At 39.1% G+C, this 24,659-nt stretch overlaps 1 protein-coding gene across 4 annotated transcripts in view; it reads left to right on the top strand.

The window, feature by feature from the left end:
- LRRC3B (leucine rich repeat containing 3B) overlaps window positions 1–5,481 on the top strand; it is a 90,208-nt gene extending 84,727 nt beyond the window's left edge. For 3 of the 4 annotated variants that reach the window (XM_030938756.1, XM_030938755.1, XM_030938765.1), the window contains one exon: window positions 4,219–5,481. In XM_030938756.1, the coding sequence (XP_030794616.1) occupies window positions 4,379–5,158 (780 nt within the window). In that variant the 5' untranslated portion in view covers window positions 4,219–4,378 and the 3' untranslated portion in view covers window positions 5,159–5,481. The remainder of the gene's footprint in view (window positions 1–4,218) is intronic. The other variant, XM_030938767.1, reaches the window with a different exon arrangement.
- Window positions 5,482–24,659: the final 19,178 nt, after the last annotated feature.

Here is a 24,659-nt window from a genome sequence, read left to right as displayed (position 1 = left end):
TGACCCAGACATAGTTAAAGGGAATGAGTAGATGGGGACAGGGTAGTCCCGTGAGTCGAGATTTGCAGAGGGGGAGTTAGGAGGGAGGAAAGATGCTGTTTAACTTGGTCCGTCCCTTTAATGGGCAGTAATTGCTGTTGTTGCTTTTGCCATTACCAGTGTGACCCCAGGTCCTTCTTTATGTTCTAACCACTCATTCTGAAGTTAGTAGGAAGGCACTCTTCTTGCCCAGCAGCATAGCTTGTTTACTGCTTTGTGATTCAGTCAGAGCAGGAGGGAGTTTCAGGCTTCCAAGCTGAGGGAGTTTTAGGCTTCCAAGCTTTTTAGCCCTGTATTCTGCTGGATGATAACCAATGTCAGAAGAATATCCACCTCTTTTTCTCTGAGGCACATATCCTCGTATCTTCTTTTTCCAACAGGCATTATTGACCTATCTAGTAATATAAAGAAATATCAAACTGATAATCCCTTTGGAAACTACAGAACCAGTATCATGGAGTGGAAAGCAGCTCTTCCATCCTCCCTGGTGAAGATGACCTTGACTTGATGCCTTTGGCTTTGTTGTCTACATCCTGGACATCTAAGTCTATTTGCACTGCTAAAGCAATAGAAATTTATTTCTTACAGTTCTGGAGCCTGCAAAGCTCAAGATCAAGGTGCCAGAAGATTTGGTTTCTGGTGAGGTCCTGTTTGTTGGCTTATAGATGGCTCTCTTCTGTTTCTTCACATGGCAGAAGGGATGAAGGAATTCTCTGGGGCCTCTTTTTTATAAGGGTACTAACTCCATTCATGATGGCTCTGCTTTCATGACCTAATCACTTCTCAAAGACCCCCACCTCCAAATATCTTCACACTGGGGATTAGATTTAGACATCAGAAAATGTGAAGGACACACATACTCAACCACTACAGCATCCCAGGGCTCAGCTGTCTACATCCTGCATCTTTTGTCACTTTATTCTGGCTGGGGGTGATGGCTGTAGAGGCTGACTCACAGAGGCTCAGCAATATAGCCAATCCCAGAAGACTTTATTCTCTTTTTATCAAACATAATAGAGAGAAAATGAAATACTCAGTTCAAGTCCAACTTCTTTGAAAGCAAGGGGTGCTCTGTATTTGTACTGCTAACAAGCATTACATCCAGTTCACAGGTAGACCATTTGGGATATGATGGATTCCATCTCAAGAAAGATTGCAATCTGAGTAGAGAACTCAACCTGTGTCCTAAACATTTCTGATATGTGACCATGACCATTGGACTGATCTTTCTGGAGAAACCCTGAATAAGTGTAAAGAAGCCTGCTGAGGAAGAGTTCCATTCTTCTTTCCATCTCCTAGGAGCCTGAACACATATGACTTTTCCTAAGTCCATTATGTTGCCGAATAACACCAGTAGACATTTGATGAACCAATGTTTATGTTTAAAATATTTATAAAAATAATTGCCATGTAGAATAAAAAGCATAGCTAGACTCTTCAATATTTTATTGCTTTATTCATATAAAAGATATTTATTTAGTCCTCACTATGTGCCAAGCACTATGCTGGGTGTTGGGAATGTATCCGAGAATAATAATAGTAACTATGGCTAAGAAGCATTGAACTTTTACTACCAATTTCATACTGTGCTAAGTGCTTTACATGGATTACTTCATATAACCCTCAAATCAACCTTGTAATTAGGTGCTTTTATCATCTTTATATAAAGATAAAGAAAATGAGATCCCCAAGAACACCACTACTAATAAGAATTAAAGTTGGGATACAGCCCTGATGCAGTGGCTCACACCTGTAATGCTAGCACACTGGGAGACCAAGGTAGATGGATCACTTAAGGTCAGGGGTTCAAGACCAGCCTGGCCAACATGGTGAAACCCTGTCTCTAGTAAAAATACAACAACAACAACAAAAAATAGCTGGACATGGTGGCGTGTGCCTGTAGTTCCAGCTACTTGGGAGGCTGAGGCAGGAGAATTACTGGAACCCGGGAGGCAGATATTTGCAGTAAGCCGAGATCACACCATTGCTCTCCAGCCTGGGCAACAGAGCAAGACTCCATCTCAAAATAAAATAAAATAATAAATAAAGCTGATATGCAAACTCAGTGTACGTTCTACTTTTTAATTGCTTACTGTTGTCTCTGCAAGAGACAGAAACAAGTCTCTGCCCTCATGGAGCTTGTACTCTGAATAGAGAACACTTTACTACACCAAACTCTTTTAATGAATCCCAAGAGAAATATGAAGTGTCCTCCAGAAACGGCTTCTCATCTTTCAGCATGTTTCAGGCTGGTTGCACATACTCAGTGGGATCACTTGGTTGATGTGGACTCCCTTTACTTTCTTCAATTACATTAATTTCTTCTATTTCCTGTGCTTTTCTCATGCCCTTTTCCTAGAATTCATTGCCTTGTCCTTCTACTCCTCTGTCTTCTCTCTTCCCTTCCACGCCTGTTTGTTTATTTTTTTTCTTTCCCATCTAGATTCCTAGATTCCCAATAGATACCATTGCAAGTGCCATGCAATAAGTTTTGAAGGGAAACATGAAAGGGAGGACACTTTCATTGCCAGTGAAATGCTCTGGTGATGGAGGGCTTAGTAAGCTTAGGGTCTCTCTTTAGCATTATCTGGTATTTAAGGGACTCAGTTTTCCAAAAGCACATCCACTCCATTCTGCTGTTGCTAATCTCATTTTTTCCATGATTAACAATCCAGATCATTATGTTTTCAGCTCACATTAATCTTCTCTTCTGTGAGTTTGGTAACATTTGGAGTCATTTCCCTCTGTATTTATCCATCTGGGATCTTCATAAAAGATAAGTTTTCAGAAAGTCATTAGTTGCTCATGCAGAAAGTTGTGTGTTGTTCACTGCTGTAAGAGAAGTGAATGCTCTTCTTGTTTCTCAGATCCTGGGAGAGAATCTTCTCAGTCAGGCATGGGTTCCCTCTGAAATGCACAGGGACCCCTCACTTGAGCTCCATTGGGTCCTCAACTTGGAACAATATTCATAGCATAAAAGATAGGGCTGCAACATAGCAGCATCATAAATTACAATAAGCAGTGCTTGCTAGATACTTACAGAGCAGATGAGATTGGAAGAGAGTGTATGGATAGTGGAAAGGGTTTTTATATTGAGTCAGAACAAAGACTTTGGCTTGAGTCCTGTCTCTACACCTCAATCTGTTTGACCTTGGGCAAGTAACCTCGTCTCTCTGGGATCCACTTGTCTCCTTTGTGAACTGGTCCCAAAGATGTGTGCTTTCCTCTCTATATTAAAGGGTAATTTTGAGAGTTAACTTATATTCTTATCTCTGCTCTCTGCTGTTGAGTAAGTTTAATAACTTTGTTCATATCACTTAATTTTGTAATTTCTGTGACCCTTGCCAACACTAACAGTATATATATGCAACATATAGAGAGTGAAGTTTATTGGGAAAGTTTTCAAAGGCAGTATTTCTTAATTCTCTTGTTATATAAAAAAGTCTTATAGGTGTGTGTCATATTTAAGCATTTATTGGGATGGGGATATAGTCCTTAGAAAAGAGAGAGAGGATCCTCTGGAAATTCAGTTAAAAGCATCCTCCCAGGTATAATGTAATTTTAAGAGGTCACAAGGAAGGCAGCTATCCTGGAGGTTCTTGGTGTTAGCCTCTAGCAATATTTTGTTGTGAAGGTTGGAATGCATTTATTCTTTTCTTAATTCAAGTAAGATGTTTCTTTAGAGACAATATTCCAAATTGGGCATCCATTCAAAAAATTGGATATCCATGACAGATATCCCTGTCTATAGTCATTAACCAGGAAATATTGCTATTATTTCTCATTGCTGCCCAAGTGCAGGACTAAATTGCATAAATTCATCTGTTGTCTCAGAAAGGGTGAGCAGCATAATTAAATTTTATTTCTGTAGAATTAGAAGGGGTCCAGGATGTGGAGATCAGCAGAGAAATAGGGAGTGTTTGTTCTCATTCTATCCAACTGAAAACCAGGCAACAGAATTCAGAAGTATTTTCATATATTGACAGTTCTCTCCCCCAGCACCTGGGATTTGAACAGGAGACTTCCATTTCACAGAGAATTCCTAGTGGAATTGATGGAAATTACCTGCATAACCTAACCCCCTACCCACATAGAATGCCAGACACCTGAGAGCACCTTTAATTACAATGTACCTTCCTTTGCAAAGGAGCTAATTGCATCTGTTTCCCTTTCCTTTAGGTGCCCAAGCAAGGACAGAAATAATGAAGAGACACATGTGTTAGCTGCAGCCTTTTGAACCACGCAAGAAGGAGATCAATAGTGTGGACAGGGCTGGAAACATTACCACACTTGTTGGAGTAAATGAGGAATGGGCTCGTGATTATGCTGACATTCCAGCATGAATCTGGTAGACTTGTGGTTAACCCGTTCCCTCTCCATGTGTCTCCTCCTACAAAGTTTTGTTCTTATGATACTGTGCTTTCATTCTGCCAGTATGTGTCCCAAGGGCTGTCTTTGTTCTTCCTCTGGGGGTTTAAATGTCACCTGTAGCAATGCAAATCTCAAGGAAATACCTAGAGATCTTCCTCCTGAAACAGTCTTACTGTATCTGGACTCCAACCAGATCACATCTATTCCCAATGAAATTTTTAAGGACCTCCATCAACTGAGAGTTCTCAACCTGTCCAAAAATGGCATTGAGTTTATCGATGAGCATGCCTTCAAAGGAGTAGCTGAAACCTTGCAGACTCTGGACTTGTCCGACAATCGGATTCAAAGTGTGCACAAAAATGCCTTCAATAACCTGAAGGCCAGGGCCAGAATTGCCAACAACCCCTGGCACTGCGACTGTACTCTACAGCAAGTTCTGAGGAGCATGGCATCCAATCATGAGACAGCCCACAATGTGATCTGTAAAACGTCCGTGTTGGATGAACATGCTGGCAGACCATTCCTCAATGCTGCCAACGATGCTGACCTTTGTAACCTCCCTAAAAAAACTACCGATTATGCCATGCTGGTCACCATGTTTGGCTGGTTCACCATGGTGATTTCATATGTGGTATATTATGTGAGGCAAAATCAGGAGGATGCCCGGAGACACCTCGAATACTTGAAATCCCTGCCAAGCAGGCAAAAGAAAGCAGATGAACCTGATGATATTAGCACTGTGGTATAGTGTCCAAACTGACTGGTATTGAGAAAGAAAGTAGTTTGCGATTGCAGTAGAAATAAGTGGTTTACTTCTCCCATCCATTGTAAACATTTAAAACTTTGTATTTCAGTTTCTTTTGAATTATGCCACTGCTGAACTTTTAACAAACACTACAACATAACAAATAATTTTAGTTTAGGTGATCCACCCCGTAATTGTACCCCCGGTGGTATATTTCTGAGTAAGCTACTATCTGAACATTAGTTAGATCCATCTCACTATTTAATAATGAAATTTATTTTTTTAATTTAAAACCAAATAAAAGCTTAACTTTGAACCATGGAAAACAGAGTGACTTATTGGTCAAGAAAACAGTATAGTCATTCTACTTGCTCTAAAGAAAAATAGACAACCTTTATGAACTCAAAGAACTATCACAATGAAAAAATGTGTTATTAAGCCCTACTGTACACTGGGGAGCCATAGCTGAATTATTGGCCGAGTTAAGTATCTGTCAGACTCTAAAATACTGAACTTTACTAGGTGGTTATACACAAGTGTGGCATCCTTTAGAGGCTTAAGTCAGGATGCCTTTTGGCGTTTACTCTTCAAAAATAGATATAATTAGCTATTGAATCCAAATACTTATTGTACCTTTGCACTATGCTGGACAAAATGGAAAGGAAAAAGACAGCACATAGCCTGTCCTCAAGATTACTTTCTGGTGGACTGGGGCGTGTGTGACAAATATAGAAATGGTTATGCTAGGGAGGAAGGTCCTCGTAATTATGTAGCATCAACTGGATGCAAGCACTGTGAGAGGCATTTTTATGCTATTATTGTGTCTTTAAACTCTCCCAACAAGAGAAGAAAGTGACAACTGCTCTATTTACATAGGGAAAAACTTCAAGTAAGAGAGGTTCATTGAGTTACCAGGTAGAAAGTCTTAGAACTTAAATTTGAATCAGATCTTTCTGTCTCCAAAGACAGGTCTTCACATTAAATTCCTACGGAGTTGGTTTATAGTTATAATTTTCTTAGATTAAGTACACAGTTCTATGAGTTTTAAAAAATATATACTCCTGGGCATCTGTTATACAATCAAGATACTGTGTCCTTGTCATTGGCCAGAGATAGGAGAATTGTGTGGAAGTTATTGGTTTTAAGGTACCATTACAGATAATCCTTAAAACTTGGGTGGGATCTCACAAGATGATGATGTAGACAAGGAAGATAGAAGAAGCAGAGGGAGCAGAGGTATATCATATAGGGAGGTGTTTGGGAGGAAGGAGTCTATGCAAAGAAGTGACAAACAAGGCTGGAACTATGTAGTAGAGATCTCAGTTCCAGACTAAGGAATAGTAGAACTGATGGCATTTATGGAACACTTACTATGCACCAAGTACTTTCTTTGGAGTATCTTAATGAATCCTTACAAACTCCCCTATGAGATAGTCTTTTGTGAATGAGAGTCAGAGACACAGGAATTAAGTAATTAATACAGAGTTTGTAAGAATAGCAGGCATTGAAACCCAGTCTGTCAACTCCAGAACCTATGAACCCTTTATCCACTGTGCTGCCTTATGCTCATCAACTTTCCTACCTAAAGCTGCTGATTCCTCAAACCTATAGTTCTGCAGTCTCCTACGTGATGGTTTTATTTTTTTAATAGCACAAAAATAGCCCTTTGTGAGATTTATGTAGGGAAGAGGGAACCTCTGCCATTTTGAGACACTTAGCCTGCTCCAACCCAAGTTAGGGTATCTTTGGGCCTAAAATTTCTGCTCTCAGAAAGTCCTAAAGGTCCTAGGTAGCAATAGTATCTTTAAATGTTTATTTATTGTAAGGGACAATCAGGGTCAGCTAATCCAGGACCTGTGGCGAGGCATGCAGAGCACTGTGGCCAGGCTCTGCTCATGGTACACACCCCAGGGCCATGTACTTTTCACCCCAACCCCACGAGACTTGCTAAAAGTGTTATATCTAGTCTAGAAACCTGGGGTAACTCCTCGATGTAAAATTCAGGATATAGGCCCGAGAATTCCTGCATCCCAGCAAGAAGGAAGCCAGAATGTCTGCTTTTACTAACTGAATTGAGAATTCACCTTCCCAGTGAGATTGAAGCTTTGTTGAAGATTTATCGCCCCCTGGAGGGCAATACTATAATAGATCTCTGCAGGTACTCTGTAGAAAGACACCCAACTGAACTGAAATACACATATTTTTTCCTATAGAATAGGAAAATCAAGCCTTTGCTAAGACAACCCTTTAAAAAAGTAAATTAACTGTATTTATTTGAGTGTATGAGCCGCATTCATTTTAGAAAAGCTTTCACAAATCAGATAATCCATTCCAGGCTGCTTCTTCCAAAATAATCTTTGTGTCCTCACTAATGAGAGCTTATTTTCCCAATGGTCAATTGTATTATTCAAGTAAAAGTACTTGTGAAGCAAAAATCCCTAAAAAGGATTGTAAGTATAGTCATATCCTTGTTCAGATGCAGGAAAGTTAAATTTCCACATATTTACTTTGAAATTCTCCATATACATAGAGCTGAGAGGTGTGTCACAGGTTAATAATTCCCCTGCCTGAATTATATGTGTAGATTTTTAGTTAACAGTGCCTCAAGTGCTTTTTTGTTTATTTGTTTAAAAAGAACCTTTAAGTTCGGTTGCCATGAATCAGGTATAAGCCACTGGAGGAGAAAATTAATTCTTTTGTTTGTTTCTTTATTTTAAAATAAATACCAGGCTATGGCACCCATTTATGATCAGAATTGAGAGGAAATGCTCTTGCTGCCAGCTTGTGGGAATGCTCTGTCCCCCAAGGCCAACAGTATATGCTGCCAATGAGTGAAAGGAACTAAGACTCAAGTCTGCACAGAAAAAGGCCCAACATGTATGCTTCAGTTTTGATCCCAGCTTGACCCTTAATTTTCCAAACCTTTGCAGATGGAGAGCTACCTATTTTGGGACTGGAAGGTTTTTGAAATTAACTATCAACTCAAGGCACACAGTATCTTACCTATATCTTACCTTCTAAATATTTTAAATAACAGCTTCTTTTCCCAGCCTTCTGTTTTGGCATCACTTTCTTAACCCCAACCTTTTAAATTCAGAAATACCTAGGAATTTTAGCCTAATCTTTGACAATGTGCTTATCTTTGAAGCAAGGAAAATCATAAAACATGCCAACCCAACTGGAACATTTTTAACAAAGTGATGAAAAGTTATATAATGGAAGATTTAACTTTCAAGAACACTTTGGCAAATTGTAATGCGATGATATACAAAATCTGCCAGGTACGCATTGTTCTTTTTTACGTCCTTCTCTGATTCTTCACAATAATTCTTGTCCTGACATCAACAAACATAAGGCAGCCTCAGACGTGGGTAGGTTTTCCTTATTGGATTAATACTTTCAACTCATATAGTAAGTTCTCTCATCTATCGGCAGAGTTAGGAAGTGGAAAATTCTGCTTAATTAAATGTCTTTGTTACTACAGCTAGGTGAATTCCTAGATTGTTAGGGCTGGGAGAGTCTTAGGGACGAGCTACCTACTTAATTTACAGGTGTTAAAATGGAAACCCTTGCAGGCCTGCAGATTAGCACTGTGTCCTCATGTTCTCCAACCAGTGTCCCTTAAAGGACACTAATTTCCTATCTTGATAAACAACACAACAACATACACCATGAAAATGTCACTGGCCATCAGCAAGTTTCCTTGAGGATTCGAAAGGCATGTAAGACTCCCACATTGTCACAGAGTCACAGTAAAGAATATTTATGATTCCAAAAGCCCTCTTGTTCTTTCAAGATAGGATGAGGAGATCAGTTTGCCTTTTAAAACAGCCCCCAGATAACATGTTCCATGTTGAGCATGACCTGGTTTCCCAGTGGAGAGGTGGAGAAAATGATCCTGGTGCAAGTTGCTGGAGAGGGAGAGTTGATTAGCATCTGTTTCCATGAGTAACAACATAAACCACAAGTGATTGAGTGCATCCCTGCTTGGCAGGAGGAGAATGACTGTCCATAAATGATGCCCTTCTCCATTTCCAGAGCCCTTGCTAGCTTGACTTCCCAAAGTGATATCACTCATCTGTCAAGCTGATTGGGTCTGACCGGTGCAGAGCAAACCAGAGGCAATCTCAATTACTACACATTTGTAAATGTCCTGTCCAGCTCATTCTGAAGTCCAAATAGGTGAATCCGAATTCGCAAAAAAAAAAAAAAAAAAAACATAAAAAGGAAGATCTGCATTCCTCATCCACATTTGCCCACACTCATGATACGGATGGTCCCAAATGTGCCATATGACTTAGTGGGCTACATATCCCCAACCAGGGCCACTCCTCAAGGTCGAAGACTTCTTCATTCAACTCAGGGAAATTATGCTGTATAGGCCACAAGGTGAACATAGAGTCTCATGGTTTCATTGGTGGAGGACAGTAAAAAGGAAAGTCACTGGTTTTATGGCTATAGTCTCCTCAATAAAAAAAGAACCAGAAGCTAGTGAGGATCACTTAGGAACCATGCACGTGTGCATGCATGTGCACATGTGTGAGTGTGTGTGTGTGTCTGCATGTACATTGGGGTAACATGGAATTGGGTTCTGAAAACATCAGGAAAACAGATGTTGGAAACATTGCAAACAAAGTGTACCTGCCAAATTTGGCCTAGGGTTGGCCTAAGTTTCATGTTTCTGGGGAAATTACTAGATATATTTTTAAGGCTGTCTGCAAGTTCAGTGCAGTTACCCTTGTCACTCACTAGTGGCAACTGAGTCGATCAATTTCATAAGTTATGTTTCTTCTTTGGCTGGAAAATGTTCTGCATTTTGCTCACCATTTTCAAACAAGAATCAATGTATTTGCTTTCTTTCCCTGTGGATGTCCAGGCACCCAAATGGCAGGAGTTCTCTGGATCTGACCTCAAAAGCTAGGCCTGAAATGAATACATTGTGGGTCTCTCTGGGGTTAGAACCAAAACCTCATGTTTTTTGTTTTATTCTTTTTATTTTTATTTTCTTACAAAGAAGAGTTTGTAAAACAAAAGGCAATCTGAAATCTGGCTGTTGGTCTGAGAACTAACAAGCAATCTGTTGTGCTAATCTCATCTACTGTTGAATAGATTTCCAAAGAAAATGACCCATGGGGAGTAGGATGAGGTTAATTCACAGAAAGCCAGCTTCCTTGGGATTGTCTACATTTCTTCCGAAGGAAAATGTCTGAAAGATGCTGGTCTTCTCTCAAAGTCTTTCATTCCCACAGACAGCCCTGCCAGTTCTTGGGCTCTCTCAGGAGCCAATTGCTGTGACAAGAGGCAAATGTGATGTGAGAAAGGAAGAAGAAAATCTCGGAAAAGTATTGCCTGGAGTAAGTCTTTAGGGGGACAAACAGGACTGACTTAAACTGACATTTTCAGCACTTCACCATTAACAAGACTTTTTATATTCACATGAACTGAGGAATCCTGTGCATAAGTCACAGATAAAGATTCTCTTATCAAACAATTCCACTTTTCCCTAACAATGGTTATCATTTACTTGGCATAGTGCAAGATTCTGTTCCCATCTTTCCTAGTTTTCACAGCATTTATTATCGAGTAGATATTATCGTTTTTCTTATTTTGCAGATGAGGAAACTAAAACATAGAAAGCATCCTGCAAGAGCAGAGCCAGGTAGCTATCTGCAAAGCCCTTTGCTCCACCAATGTCACATTGCCTAGTTATTCCACATCCTTTCGTTTTATGAAGTCTCATCTTGATAAGTGGAGGAGGATAGGGAAAGACATTTTCTTAATTTGCAAGAAAAGAGGGAAGTGAGGTTCTAAAGAAAAAAGCAAGTCTTAGCTCACTCAGCTAGTTAGCAGAGCTTGGTGTTTGGAGATCACAATGGTTTATCCCTTTTTTATACCCATCCCTTTAGGCCCAGCCAGCTCTGAAATCCCACATACACTTAAGTAAACCAGGCTCCTGGATGGGGCAGATGTACATATAGTTTTCAATCATGGGAATGATGACTTTTATTTCCAGGTTACTCCTGGGATGGTGGGGATGTTGGGGAGGGTGGTGTCACTGGCAGCCACATCTGCCTTCAGTCTTACCATTTGCATGTACACCAGCCAAATTCCAACTGGCACCTCCTGCATTCACTTGCCTGAGGGTTTTCTGTGGTCACCACAGCATATTTTGCCACTTACATAGCAGGTTTGGAATGCTGGCGAGTTGCACCTTTCAGGTGCAATCCTCAGCCAGTGACTAGTAAGAACTTGGTGTATAAACACCCAGACCCCTCACTCTGGGAAGCATATATTCTACCCCATGCTGCAGAGTTTCCCCAGAAGAATGAAGCTCAACTCATACATCATAATAATGGGCTTTGTAAGGCACGAATGTTTGCTGTCTTTCTTCCCTCGTCTCACTTTTCTACTTCCCTTTTGGTGTTTCCCAAATAAACCTTTGGGAAACACTTCCTAAATAAACTCTTTGCATTCAAATTTCATCTCATTGCCCACTTTTTGGGGAAACCCAACCTCAGTCACCTGAATATACCCTACATCAATACTTTCCAAACCCGGCTAATGATCAGATAGATTGAGAAAGACTTTGAAAAATATAAGTATGAACGCGTTACCTAGATCTACTGAACTAAAATCTCTGGAGGTTGGGTTCGGACCTCTGTCTTTCTGTTAATCTCCCCTCTTCTGAAGATTTAGTGATTAGTCAGGATACCAACACTGACATATAAAGCATCCTGCACCAGAATTTTTTTTTTTTTTTTGGCGGAGTCTCGCTCTGTCGCCCGGACTGGAGTGCAGTGGCCAGATCTCAGCTCACTGCAAGCTCCGCCTTCCGGGTTTACGCCATTCTCCTGCCTCAGCCTTCTGAGTAGCTGGGACTACAGGCGCCGGCCACCTCGCCCGGCTAGTTTTTGTATTTTTAGTAGAGACGGGGTTTCACCGTGTTAGCCAGGATGGTCTCGATCTCCTGACCTCGTGATCCGCCCGTCTCGGCCTCCCAAAGTGCTGGGATTACAGGCTTGAGCCACCGCACCTGGCCCAGAATTTTTTTCTGGAACATTGTACTTGGCAAAACTTTGCTGCCATTAAAAAAAAAAAAAAAAAAAAGTGAACTCTATTCCTTCATGAAGTGAGTGTCATGTGAACCCATAATAATGCTCCCTGTTTTGCCTTACATCCTAGGAATATCATAAGCAAAACAAATTTATTATTCAGATATACAACCTCACAGCCCATCTAGCTGTAGCCCAATTTCCTCTACTTTTGGCTATTTCATTTAAGTCATTAGTTATTTTGATTATTTTAAATTTGTTATTTGTATGTTCCCATTTTATTGTATTTATTGACCATCTCTCAAATCCTTTATGTAATGAAACAAGGAAGAAAATGGCATTTATTTGCTGTCTTTTACATTTCTCTCAAATTTATAGAGAGTTCCCACACTCATTTAATATTCTATATTGCTCAAGTTCTGATTTCTTATAATTTGTTTCCTCCAACTTGGTTTCATGTTCCAGAAATATTGGATATCCATTTATCCTTTGCTATGAAACTATGCCTTGATCACCAAGATTCAAGATCAGATACAAGTTCAAGTCTCCCAATCTCACAGCCCCCCAGTAGCTTTTGCTAATTTGATCCCCATTCACCTTGGAAGGAGGGAGGTAGAGTGGATGAGAGCATTATTTTTCAAATGAGGGAATTGAGATCCAGAGATGCTAAGTTACTTGCCGAAGGTGTTCCCTGGTAGGAGAGCTGGGACTTACAGAAAACTCACTTGACACGAAAGCTCATGTTCTGTCCACTTCTCATTTATGAGGCATGAACATCTTTGGGGAAGCATCAAGCACTTGCAAGAAGAGTAATGCTCTGGCTTGAGCAGCTTTTTGGTTTTCTTTGGAGTGAAAAAGGTCCATATTTATCTCTTTGCTCAGATTTGGAAGATTATCTTATCACTGTTGCTGTTTTTATAAGAGAACAAACAATATCTTAGTTGCTTTATTGTTTCATTTTGTCAATTCGTGCTTTCCAACTGACGCTATATATAAAATGGGCTGAATACGACAAAAAGTAGTATGTTGAATCTCTAAGCCCTAGTGCCTCAGAATGTGACTGTATTTTGAAACAGTGCTTTTAAAGAGGTAAGGTAAAAAAGTGAGGCTATTAGAGTGGGCCCTAATCCAATCTGGCTGGTGTCTTAAGAAAGGTGAATAGGACACAAAGAGAGTCACCAAGGGTGTATGTGTTCCAAGGCTCAGTGAGAAGTCAGCCATTTGCAAGTCAAAAAGAGAGGCCTCAGAAGAAAGCAAACATGCCAACATCTTGATCTTGAACTTCTGGCTTCAAGAGAGCTGAGAAAATGAATTTCTGGTGTTTAATCCACGCAGTCTATGCTATTTAGTTATGACATTCCAGCAAACTACTACACCATATTAACCCTTTATCTCCAAGGAATTTTGGAAGGTTTTCTTAGATAATATGGGAAAGATTTAGGTAGTGAAGATGATCAATTAATGCCATCCCATTTTGAGTGCTATGTGTGTATCTTTCTGTGTTGCCCTTAGTTTTCAGGGACAACTTTGCCTTTGAAGCCAATCTACCTCTGTCTTTTGGAAATGCTCTGTGCTGACAAGTATGTATCATACCTCTGAGAAGTGAGAACTTACGTGTAGATACATGAGAACAAACGAGAAAAAATGAATACATGATCAGATCATGCTGCCTCTATTTCCAGAAAATTATTTTAAAGGGGAAATAGCCATATATAATGAAATATCTTAATTGGGAGAATGATATAATTATGTGCATTTAATTACATTTGAATTCTTATTCTACCCCCCTGGCCCAGCTTCATTAGGAATTTTCCTCAGAGCTAAAAATCCCATATACCCATTAAATTAGTTTTCCTTAAAAACAGGGGGAAAAAATGCGAAAGCTTTATTAATTCCCTTCCAGCAATTTTCACAGTAGACTGGCTCTGTTTACAACTCCAATGATCACTTCTGAGATTGGGAGATCTAAAAACTCTGACCAGGATTGTAAATGATGGCTCTTGTATGTTTCCTCTCAAAGAGGAACAAAAACACTGTAATTAGAATCGGCTTACCATTTGGTCAATGATACTCACAGTTGGCTCGACTCAGCTAGCAGGGGCTATGGTTCTGCCAGTAAGAGACTCAAAAAGACTTCTGCAGGCAAGAAATTTGGAAGCCAGAGACAGTGGGAAGCCTATTAGAAAACAGTTCATTGGGCCAGAGATTTAGCTACAATAAGAGACAAGTGCAGAGGGGCCCAATTAACTCGGTATTTTAATTTGCCTTGTGGAGTGGTAAAAAGAAAAAAAAAAAAAAGCAGCAGCAGCTCAGGACTTTTGCTTTTCTTTTAGTTTGCTTAAAAAACAAAAATAACTTTAATGTTTAAAAATCGGAGGGTTTAAAATCATGTAGAAAATGAGAGCAATATTAAAAGACACTAAGAGACATTATAAATTATTCCAAAGCCACTAAGAAATAAGTATTCATTCCTATTCTGTGCTTTCTTTTAGACCTCTTCTCTCTCCCTGTACATACATTTCTAAAATTTCATATAAAAGTGACATATTATGCACATTGTTTAGATACATTTAATAACTCCCTATGCCCCTCTCAATAATGTTCAGGCCAGACCCCTTTATGCTGATATGGCCCTTCCAGATCAACCCTGTCCAGTTTTCTGGAATAATCTCTTGTCTCCATCCTCATAACCCATTAGGTTCCTACCTCTCTTATCTTGAATTCCTAGAAACAACAACCCTCTAACCCACCACTCCACCCCACTGCAATTATTTGAAGAGCTCCAAGCTGAGATGGGAGTGTGATCAACTTTGTATTTCTGAAAGCTATCTGGCAGCAGCATTCAGAAGGAATTGTCAAGAGTGAGAGGAAAATTGGATATAAGTAGCTCAGGTATTTGTTGCACTAATTCCTGGTGAACAAAAGCTAGAGGCATAGACCAGAGTTGTGGCAGTGCAGACAGAAAGTAGGTAAATTTGAAAGATGCTTGGGAGATGCAATCAGACATGTGTTAGATGCTATCTATCTATCTATCTATCTATCTATCTATCTATCTATCTATCTATCTGTCTATCCGTCTACCTATCTATCTGTCTGTCTATCACTATCATCATTTTTATAGTTATTGGGCTTTGGCCCTGAAGTTTAATGATTATGAAGTTCATGATTAAAATACATGGAGTCGATGAGGCTTTGTAAAACCGGCTTAATTATTTTAGCCAGCAACACAGTTTCACTGTCAAGTTCAACCTGATCTAGCCAAAAATAGATTTGATTTCTACTGTATCACAGAATAAATGGTCTCAAATCTTTTATATTGGTTGCCAGAAAAGGATGGAGTTAGTTTGGTTTGAAGACATCTTTTAATGAAGGCTTTATATCAAAAACTATAATCACTTGTCACCTTGCAAGAAAATGACTGAGCTCCTGTTAATGTCATTTATTACATTTCTTGTCTAACTTCTGAACCGAGAGTTATAATCAGCTGGAATCTCTGCCCTTCTAGCACCTTCCAAATCTCCACACATATGTGGACCTGTGTCTTGAAAAGCCTAGGTAATGTCTGAGCTTTTTATTCAGGAAATTAGGGTGTGGCATGCTGTACCTGGAATTCACCAAAAGAGATGTCTTTTAAAGGTGGATGAACACAACTAAATATTCTTTTCCAAGCCACTCAGATACCATCCCATGGAGTCTAAAAGACCAGCAAAAAATGGCATAAAGGATTAATGCTTGGTTGTCAAAATAAAATGAAGTACATTGTTTTTAAGACTCAATGTAGTAAAATGCCCTCTGGGACCCTTTAGTGTTACATAAATTTAACACTTTAAAATAATGAAAATGATAACTTTTAGCTAACAACATTTGTTAAGGAATTACTATGTGCCAGGTGTCATGCTAAGCGTTTTTCATGCCTTCTTTGATTACTCTTCACAGCAACCCTCTGAAGTAGATACTATTACAATTCATATGTTACAGATGAAAGAACTGAAGTTCAGAGAGGGTAATAAACTCCTCTGTGGTCACACCTTCTTCAAGTGGTAGAGCAGGGGTATGCAGTTTCAAGCATTCTGACTCTAGAGGTAACATCACCAAGTCACAGCTATGCAATGCTGCCCCATGCCAGGATAATACACGTCTACATGTTTTTCATCATCATGATAATTAACACTTGGGTTAATTCATTTAAGCTTGAGAATGTACATTATGTACCATTATAATCTTCCCTGCCCCCAAACTTTTAGTGTCTCACCAGCCTTTCAAAGTTAGTAAGGCAGAATGGAGACCATAACCTCAGTCTTCTGACACTCAGAGCTGATGAGTGTGATGTATTAGCATCATATAATCTGTTTCCAAGTCTGTACTGCCAGTCCTGAATTTAGCTACTTCTTGTCATGCAGAAGAGTAGCTGAGCATTTTACAAATCAAGGAACACTGGATTTGTTAAAGGTAATTATTTGTATGTTGTAACCATCTACCATGATGTGATAAGAACTCTTGTTCATCATAAGTAATAGACTTGACAATATTAATAAGTACATTCATGTTTGATTCTCACCTATATTACAGTACACTGCCAGTACTAAGAATCTACTAACCATTTTAAGATAAAAAGATCTTACTTGAGACAATAAATTAAAATGCATCACATTTTGGGCACATGCTTTATTCCAATTCATGAATGCGTACATTGCTCTTCTCTATGGAAAATCGGGTGATTTATCTATAACATACTGACTTTTCTTTGAGAAAGTATGCAATAAATTTAGTTTCTGGTTCTTCCTAAACAGTGGAGGCATCTCCCAAACACAACTTTTTTATTCATCCCAAAAAAAATATAAAAAGTAAGAAAAATATCAGCTTTGGGGGTGAAGTAATCTTGGTGTAATTTTAATCTTCATTTTTGAGGGTTTAGCTTTGCCTAAATTAAATATACTTTAAAGTGGCTTTTCATATAGCTATTTGCCGTGATTTTATATATAGACATAGATATCAATATAGATTTAGATATATAAAAAGAGGAATCGGGTGGCAAAATTTAAAGAGCCAAAAGGAGGAAAACAAATGTCCCTGTACCAGTACGTTGGGTGCCCTGTAGCAGATTATACCATAGTCCCATCGCTTCTTACCCAGTGCCATGTGATTTGCAGTACCTCCCACTGGTCAAAAGTAACAGTGTGCCCATTCAGAGCCGGGGTGTCAAATGTTTCCACATACTCTCCTACACTTCTGCTATTCATTATTAGAAGAACCTATACCAGGTAGCCATTGATCTAAGAAGGCTGGCGGACTCATGAAACTGACTCCTTGAGTCCCCTGAAGTGGATCACCTAGCAGCTTGAAGCAGAGTCATCCTTGCTGACTTTCAGAACAATGAGCAAGAGAAATAACTGTTCCCTCTTTTAAGCCACTGAGACATTTAGGTTGTTTGTTATGCAGTATGATGGCAGCAACAGTTAACTGCTACAACCCATAAGATATAACCCTACAAGTATACCTAAAACAAAGGGATGAGAAAAAGAGTGACCTAAAATTTTCTGCCTGCTGCTGTGAGTGAATGCTCCCCACCATCAACAGTGGAGAAATTGATCCACTGCATTCTGAGTCCGGAGGGGACAACCACTTTATTTTAAGAGAAAATACACCATGTGTGTGATATGTATAGAAACAACCTATGCTCTTCTTTTGTAAAATTCTTTGGGAAAACCATTCATCAATAGCAAATGCCCTTGTGTATTCAGTCTGATTCTGACATGAAAAATGAATAATCGTAGGCATTAGTATCAGTTAATTTTTAGCTCGCTTCTAAAAATAGCCATAGATGACTTTAATTGAACCATTCCAAGTCACGTGTCCCCATTTTAATCTAAAAGATCTCCCTGAGATTGGCATAGTAACTTCAAAAATCTCACAGGAAACATAATCCATGGGAAATAGAAGCTGTTAAGGTTTTGTGAGATATTAGCACTTTGCATAAGAACCAAGGTACTCACTGTACCCAAGCGTTTTGCATCAGCTGAGCTGCAGTTCATTGAGAAGAGTAGGCAGCAGGAGCATCACAAATCTACACCCCACTTTCTCATCTACATTCTGGTGTCAACATGCATTGTGAGCTGGAAGCATGGTCTGGTATGATTCACAAGGAATGCTTTACAATCTGAGTCACTATACATGTCACAACTATAGAGAGAAAGAGATCCAGGTTTGAATCTTGGATTTTCCATTTATTAGACAATTACATGGGGTGGCTTACATTCTATGAACTTCAATTTCTTCAACTGTAAAATAAGAGACAAAAATAACTCTCTAGTAGAGTTATTAAGAAGGTTAAATGAGATAATATATAGAAAGTACATAGTAAGGAGACCTCAACCTTCTTGGTACTATAAAGCCTGCCAACCATAGCCATTAGTTGTTTGTTCTGTTCCTGAATACAGCCCCTGTGTAAACTTATATGGTGTGTGGTATTCCTCTCCCTGGGGATGTGAGTATATGTGACTAATAAAAGGTTATCAATGTCATCTGCCCACTATAAGGTGTTGTATGTTTAGTCATCCCTATAATTCTTGGGCAAGAACCTGTCTCTTCACAATGTGTTGAACAGGGTATGATCAAAAGAAATACCTACCACAATAAATGGTAATTGGTGTTATCATTTTCAAGGAATATAAACCCTAATATTGCTTACCAGCCACCCAGAAACACCTTTAGAGTTGCTGACATTTGGAGCCTAGGGAGATGGAAGAGGAGTGAGAGCCATAACTGCAGCAAAAAGGGGTGTTTGGCCTACATGATTCCTGATCACTGTGGCCCACAATATAAAGAAAATATAAAGAAAACAGAATATAAAGAAAACAGAAATGAAAAGTCCAGTTCCATAGTCACTGTAACTATCTCACCATCTCTAGCGTCTCTTATGCCACTGTGATCTTATGGGATCACCTCAGGAACATGTCAGTGTCATTGACGGTGTATTCCTGGAAGCTTCCTGGAAGCTTCTTGACCTGTGAGTCCGGATATAAACCCAAAAGTAGATGAGGGGAAGCTTGAGTTCAAAAAGGATCTCTGAGGATTCTTAGAAAGCTACAGATGGAGACAGTATATCCTCAGTTGTTGGTTCCTGCTGCCTCCTGAGGAACACTTCTTCATGAAGCTTCAGTCATTACACTAACTACGAAGCAGGGGTGCATTGTTCACTGTAGGCTTCACAGTGCTTAGTATGATGTCTCACATTAAAAGGACTTTCAACAAACTTGTGTTTAATGAATTATTGTTTGAATGAATTCAAAAGTGAAATGAATTTACTGTATACTTAGTACAGTAAGAGTATAAGAATTGTAAAATATGGTCCCTAAAATTAAGGAAACTGCAGTATTTTTGAGGAGACAAAACCCCAAAACTATATGAAGCAAGGGGAAACTCAGTGCGCACAAGGATGATTGTTGGTGGCTCCTTGAAGGAGGTAGATAATTGAATCTGAAAAGAGAAGAAATTGGGTCAGCTGGGGGTGAGAACAGGGTGAGCAAATACCGGTGCTTTCCGTTTTAAGAATACTCTACATGTTTCTTGCCCCTTATTTCAAGAAGAAGGAAAGAAACATGTAGATAAATAGGCCCGTGTTGTCCTACAGGAAATGCCTGTGAGCCTTCCAAATAAATTGTCTTTTATGCATCATACTCAAAGTATGAAAATTAAATCAAAGAATTTCTCATAATAAAAGATAGCAACTTTGTCCCAGTTACCTTTCTTTTGAACAACATTATCAATGTTTGAATGTTTCCATCTATGAAATGCAGTGTATCCAGGGTGATACTAAAATACAGTGGATACAATGTAAATGAATTCCCACCTCAGAAATAAACTCATGAAAAGTGTCAGTTTTCCCTTGATGGTCTTATTCATTATGTTCAGAATAGAAAGAGAGTCATGGTGTAAAAAAGACTTGACAAAGCAATGTTGAAGCGACAAATATCTGAGGCATAGAGTTGAACTGTGGCATAAACTACGATCACTAAAGGAAAAGAATGGTAACTTTCAAATTTTAAAAAAAAATCCTCATTATAGAAACAGAAAAACGGTAGTCATGCTTTTAGGAAGACATGAAGTCAATTTCATTCCTACTGTTAAGGTGTGGTTCTATGTCAAAATATTAGAATTAGAAATTGAAATATAGGTTTAAGAGCCTGGATTAATGGATGAAAATCACATTAGTAAGCTAAAAGGAGTTGCTAACCTTCAGCATAAAATAAATTGTATTTGGAGACAGCATTCCAACTCCATTGTGAACAGGAGACATACAGAACATTCACTGATAATTTAAAAGTGTTTTATGACTGATGTAAATAGCTTCTAAGTATTATTTTTTAACATACACACGTGTGCATTCATGCACATACACAGAAACACAAACACTGTTCCTTAGTTACTATTTTGAAATAGAGACTTCATTTCTAAACCAAATGAACAATATTATCTTTATGTCTGATGAATTTACCTCAATATCTCACCCTCGCCAAAAATTCTGAAGGATACAATGCTTTCCTTTAGTTAGAAACTTGAGATAACCAACATTGTGTTGTATTGATCAGTCTTCTCCAGGGATTAGGAATTTGTGATTTGGACTTAGAGAGTCTCTGTCATGGTAATACAAATGATTTTGAATTAACTCAGGGAAAGGGGTGAATGCTTTCTTGGTCATTATAAGGCCACGCTATTAGTTCATGAAAGAAAGTCAAAATTAAATTAACATGAGGAATAGTTGTTTCTCAAGATGTTCAGACTTGAGACTTGGGAAAGAAATGAAACCTTATGGTATTGTGATGTGTTTGAATTTAAATATCCCTAAAGGGAACAATTTACTGCTTGGAGTAGAACCCCTCTCTCATTCTTCCCCTTTCTGAATGAATGGGAGCCAAGCTCATCCCCCACACAATGTCCAAGCTTTTGTACAATGAGATCAGAGCAATATCAACAAAGCGAAGGATAAAAATGTTGCCAACTGATGCCCACGAGTATCAAATTTGTAGGACATAAGAAGGGAAAATAGAGACTAAGAGTTGATCATATTCTTGGTAAATCTGGTGGTTCCCCAAATTTTAAAAAATGGACACTGGGGACCTGAGTAAAAAAGAACTAAAGGGGAAAAAGTTTCAAAAGTAGAGTGGGAAGCAAGCAACAGAATGTCCTGGTTGAAAGCTCCTTTTAGGAAGGACGCCTTCCAGAGTATTACTTGTTTCATGGGTGTTTACCTAAAACTGGGTATAGGACCTGGTGCCAAACACCCTATTCCCCTCCTCAGCTGTTTACTCCTTTGGAGTAATCTCTCAAACTCCTTTAGGTAAGGACATTGAAATTCTTCTTTGAATTCCACTTAATAGAGAAGTGGATTTCCTTTCTTCCTGATTATCAGTAAGCAGAGGTAGTGCCCTCACAACAAACCACTGGTCAGGAAGGAGTTTCTGTCCAAGGTCAGACACACAGTGGGAAGCACAGGATGATTCCCTCCAACCTGCCAACTTCTCCTCCTAGACAGCAAAACTGTGAGCAGAGAAAAACTAGTAGTGCAGGGGAGTTTCTTCTTTGGTTGCTATGCTTCCGGTATGTTTTCCAGTTACAGAACTATTTCAACATGAAAAAATAAATCGAGAAAATCAGTTTGGGCCTGATTTGTGGGATGGCCAACAAGCCAAACATCAAGTAGAAAACCTTGCCCAAGCAGTCAGTGCCTTGCATCAGACACCCTGAGCAGAAGGTCTGCATAACTTTACCAACCATCACGTAGAGGCCCCAAAAGACAGATGTTCAGTTCACCCCAGATGGAGCCAAAGCCTCTGTAGCAGTTTCTCATGTACGTCATTACCCAAGGATATTTAACAGAAAATGGAGATGGAGAAGAGGAAGTAAGGGAGAAGTGGCTAGGGCAAAAATCGTGTGAATTCTGCAGCCTTTAGAATTTAGTCCAATGGGTCTCAATCTTGGCCACACATTAGAATCACTTTGGGAAACTTTAAAAGTCCCAGTGCCCATGCCACACCTTGGACCAATTAGCTTAGCATTTTAATGGGTGGGACTCAAGTATTAATTTAGGTTCCCCAAGTGACTTCAATGTGCAAGAAGATTGTGAACCATGACACTGGTCCATTTTTATGTCAGAAAGCGATGGGCGGTGGGGGGGCGTACGTGGTGGCTCATGTCTATAATCCCAGCACTTTGGGAGGATGGGAGGATCACTTGAGGTCAGGAGTTTGAGAACAGCCTAGCCAACACAGTGAAACCCTGTCTCTATTAAAAATACAAAAATTAGCCAGGCATGGTGGCAGGCACCTGTAATCACAGCTACTCAGGAGGCTGAGGCATGAGAATTGCTTGAACCAGGGAGGCAGAGGATGCAGTGAGCCAGGATTGTGCCACTGCACTCCAGCCTGGGCAACAGGGTGAGACTTCATTTTTTAAAGTTGAAATGAAAAATGAAGCCTGAAAAATCAGATAGAAGAGGCAAAATTAAGCCTTGGAAACATGATCAGTCTCCATAGGGTCAGTACAGTGGAAGGTGAGTGTACATGGAGGTGAATTTGGGTAAATAATTTTGGATCAGACTGTAGTAAAGTTTTAGGTTCCAGAGGCATCTTTATATAGTATCAGGTATAGAATTAAAGAGATCTAACGGTTCTGAGAAATCAGATGCATCGCCTTAATCCCAGTCCTTGGGATTTCCAGGTGGGCCATATATCGATGAGCAGGTGACTTGGGTGAAATGACTTTCCTGCTTTTCCTCTATCTGAATAGTGAGGACATAGATTGTGTCCAGCTGGGACAATTCTTCCTTTAGTTAATGATGCCCCTAATGATAAAATTGCCCCACCCAGCATGTTCTGCCGTGGACAATAATTGGTGCTGACCTGGGTGAGCAGAAAGAATCAAGTTTTCTCTTTCAGAAATACCTTATCTTATAAATGACATCTTTATTGACCCAAAAAAGAAATAATTTAAAACATTGATGTCGTTTCCATCATTTTCATACTGTACTCGTTCCATACAGGTGAAGCTGGTTTTCAGTTTCCCACTGAAACTCTATTCCAATTTATTTCTTCTTATTATTACATATGGGTCTCTAGAAATATTAATAATCATTTCTTTAAAAGTTGCACTCCTTGAAACCATTGTGAAACAATTCCAGAAACAGTCCCATCCTCACTAAAATTAATAACAAAACCCTCACCCATCCCACCAAACTCTTCCATTCTTAGTAGAGTCCAATTTTGAGTCCCAGCCATTGAAGCCTTCTTCTTAAATCAGCAGTCAACAAATTTTACTTGGATATCTAGGCTTTGGGTTTAAGCATTAGGTTTAATTGAAAACACACACACACACACACACACACACACACACACACAGAGAGAGACCAACCAACAAACAAAAAAACAGAAAGGAAAAGAAGAAACTAGTCCTTGGCTCAGCAAATTAATCTGGATAATCCAACTACAAATCCTTTTGTTAGGGACAGATTTGAAAAGCCTCAGTCAACACAAATGGAACTTTTCATAAAAGCCTCTCTCTGCCACATAATATTTCACTCTCTTACTCTTAAAAAGCAGGCCTTTCCAATGAGATGCCTCACACTCTGCATTATTTAGTCTTTTTAATCCTTTCTAAAGTTTTACTACATTAAGAAACAAGATCAAGGAATTGCAGGTGTCACAATAATAGCATGTTCATACAATTTGCAAAATTACTCCTGAAATTGTGTACTTTACCCTATTACTTCCTTTATTTATGCTTATAATTATCTTTTTCTATTTTCAGTTGTCAATCTTTTCTCTCTCTTTCAACCCTTTCTTCCTTCTCCCCTTTTGCTGCCAAGTACAAAGCCACCTTAGAATATATTCTAGAGAAATACATTTTTCCTGATTTTTCAAAGAGATAGATTCTTTTCATGCAATCCTATCCCCTTTTCAATGGAATGTCGCATTTGGTTTATAGGATGCTTCAAGACTTCTCAGTTTCTTTGGAGCTGGAGATGAAGGGAAGAATGGAAGCTCATAACTTGGAGGAAGTTTCCTATTTTTATCTGTAATGTTTAAGTCTACAGTTCTGCTTGAAGGTGACTTTTATCACTTTAAAAGTTGAAGGAGGACAAAGATTGGTCTACTTCCCTTCTAAAGAAAAAAAAAACACAGCAATTTTGAAAACTGTAGAAATAATGCTTTCTCAAGGACAAACTGCTTTTATTTCAGAAGTTTCTGGAATTCTACAGCACTCTTCCGGGAGAACCACCTAGTGTCCAAAGATTGGATATGTTATAATTCAGTTGGAGGCCATACACTCAGAAAAGTAAGTGGTTAGGCACAGAAACAACTACCATGATGAAATTTAGCGTTTGTAATCAACTTTGCCAAGAGCTGTAGCTCAGTTTCAGGTGAAGATATAGCCTATCTCCATTTTATACAAATGAT

This window comes from Rhinopithecus roxellana, chromosome 1 (genome assembly GCF_007565055.1).
Source record: "Rhinopithecus roxellana isolate Shanxi Qingling chromosome 1, ASM756505v1, whole genome shotgun sequence".
Lineage (NCBI taxonomy): Eukaryota > Metazoa > Chordata > Mammalia > Primates > Cercopithecidae > Rhinopithecus > Rhinopithecus roxellana.
This window is presented reverse-complemented; position numbering and strand designations above follow the sequence as displayed.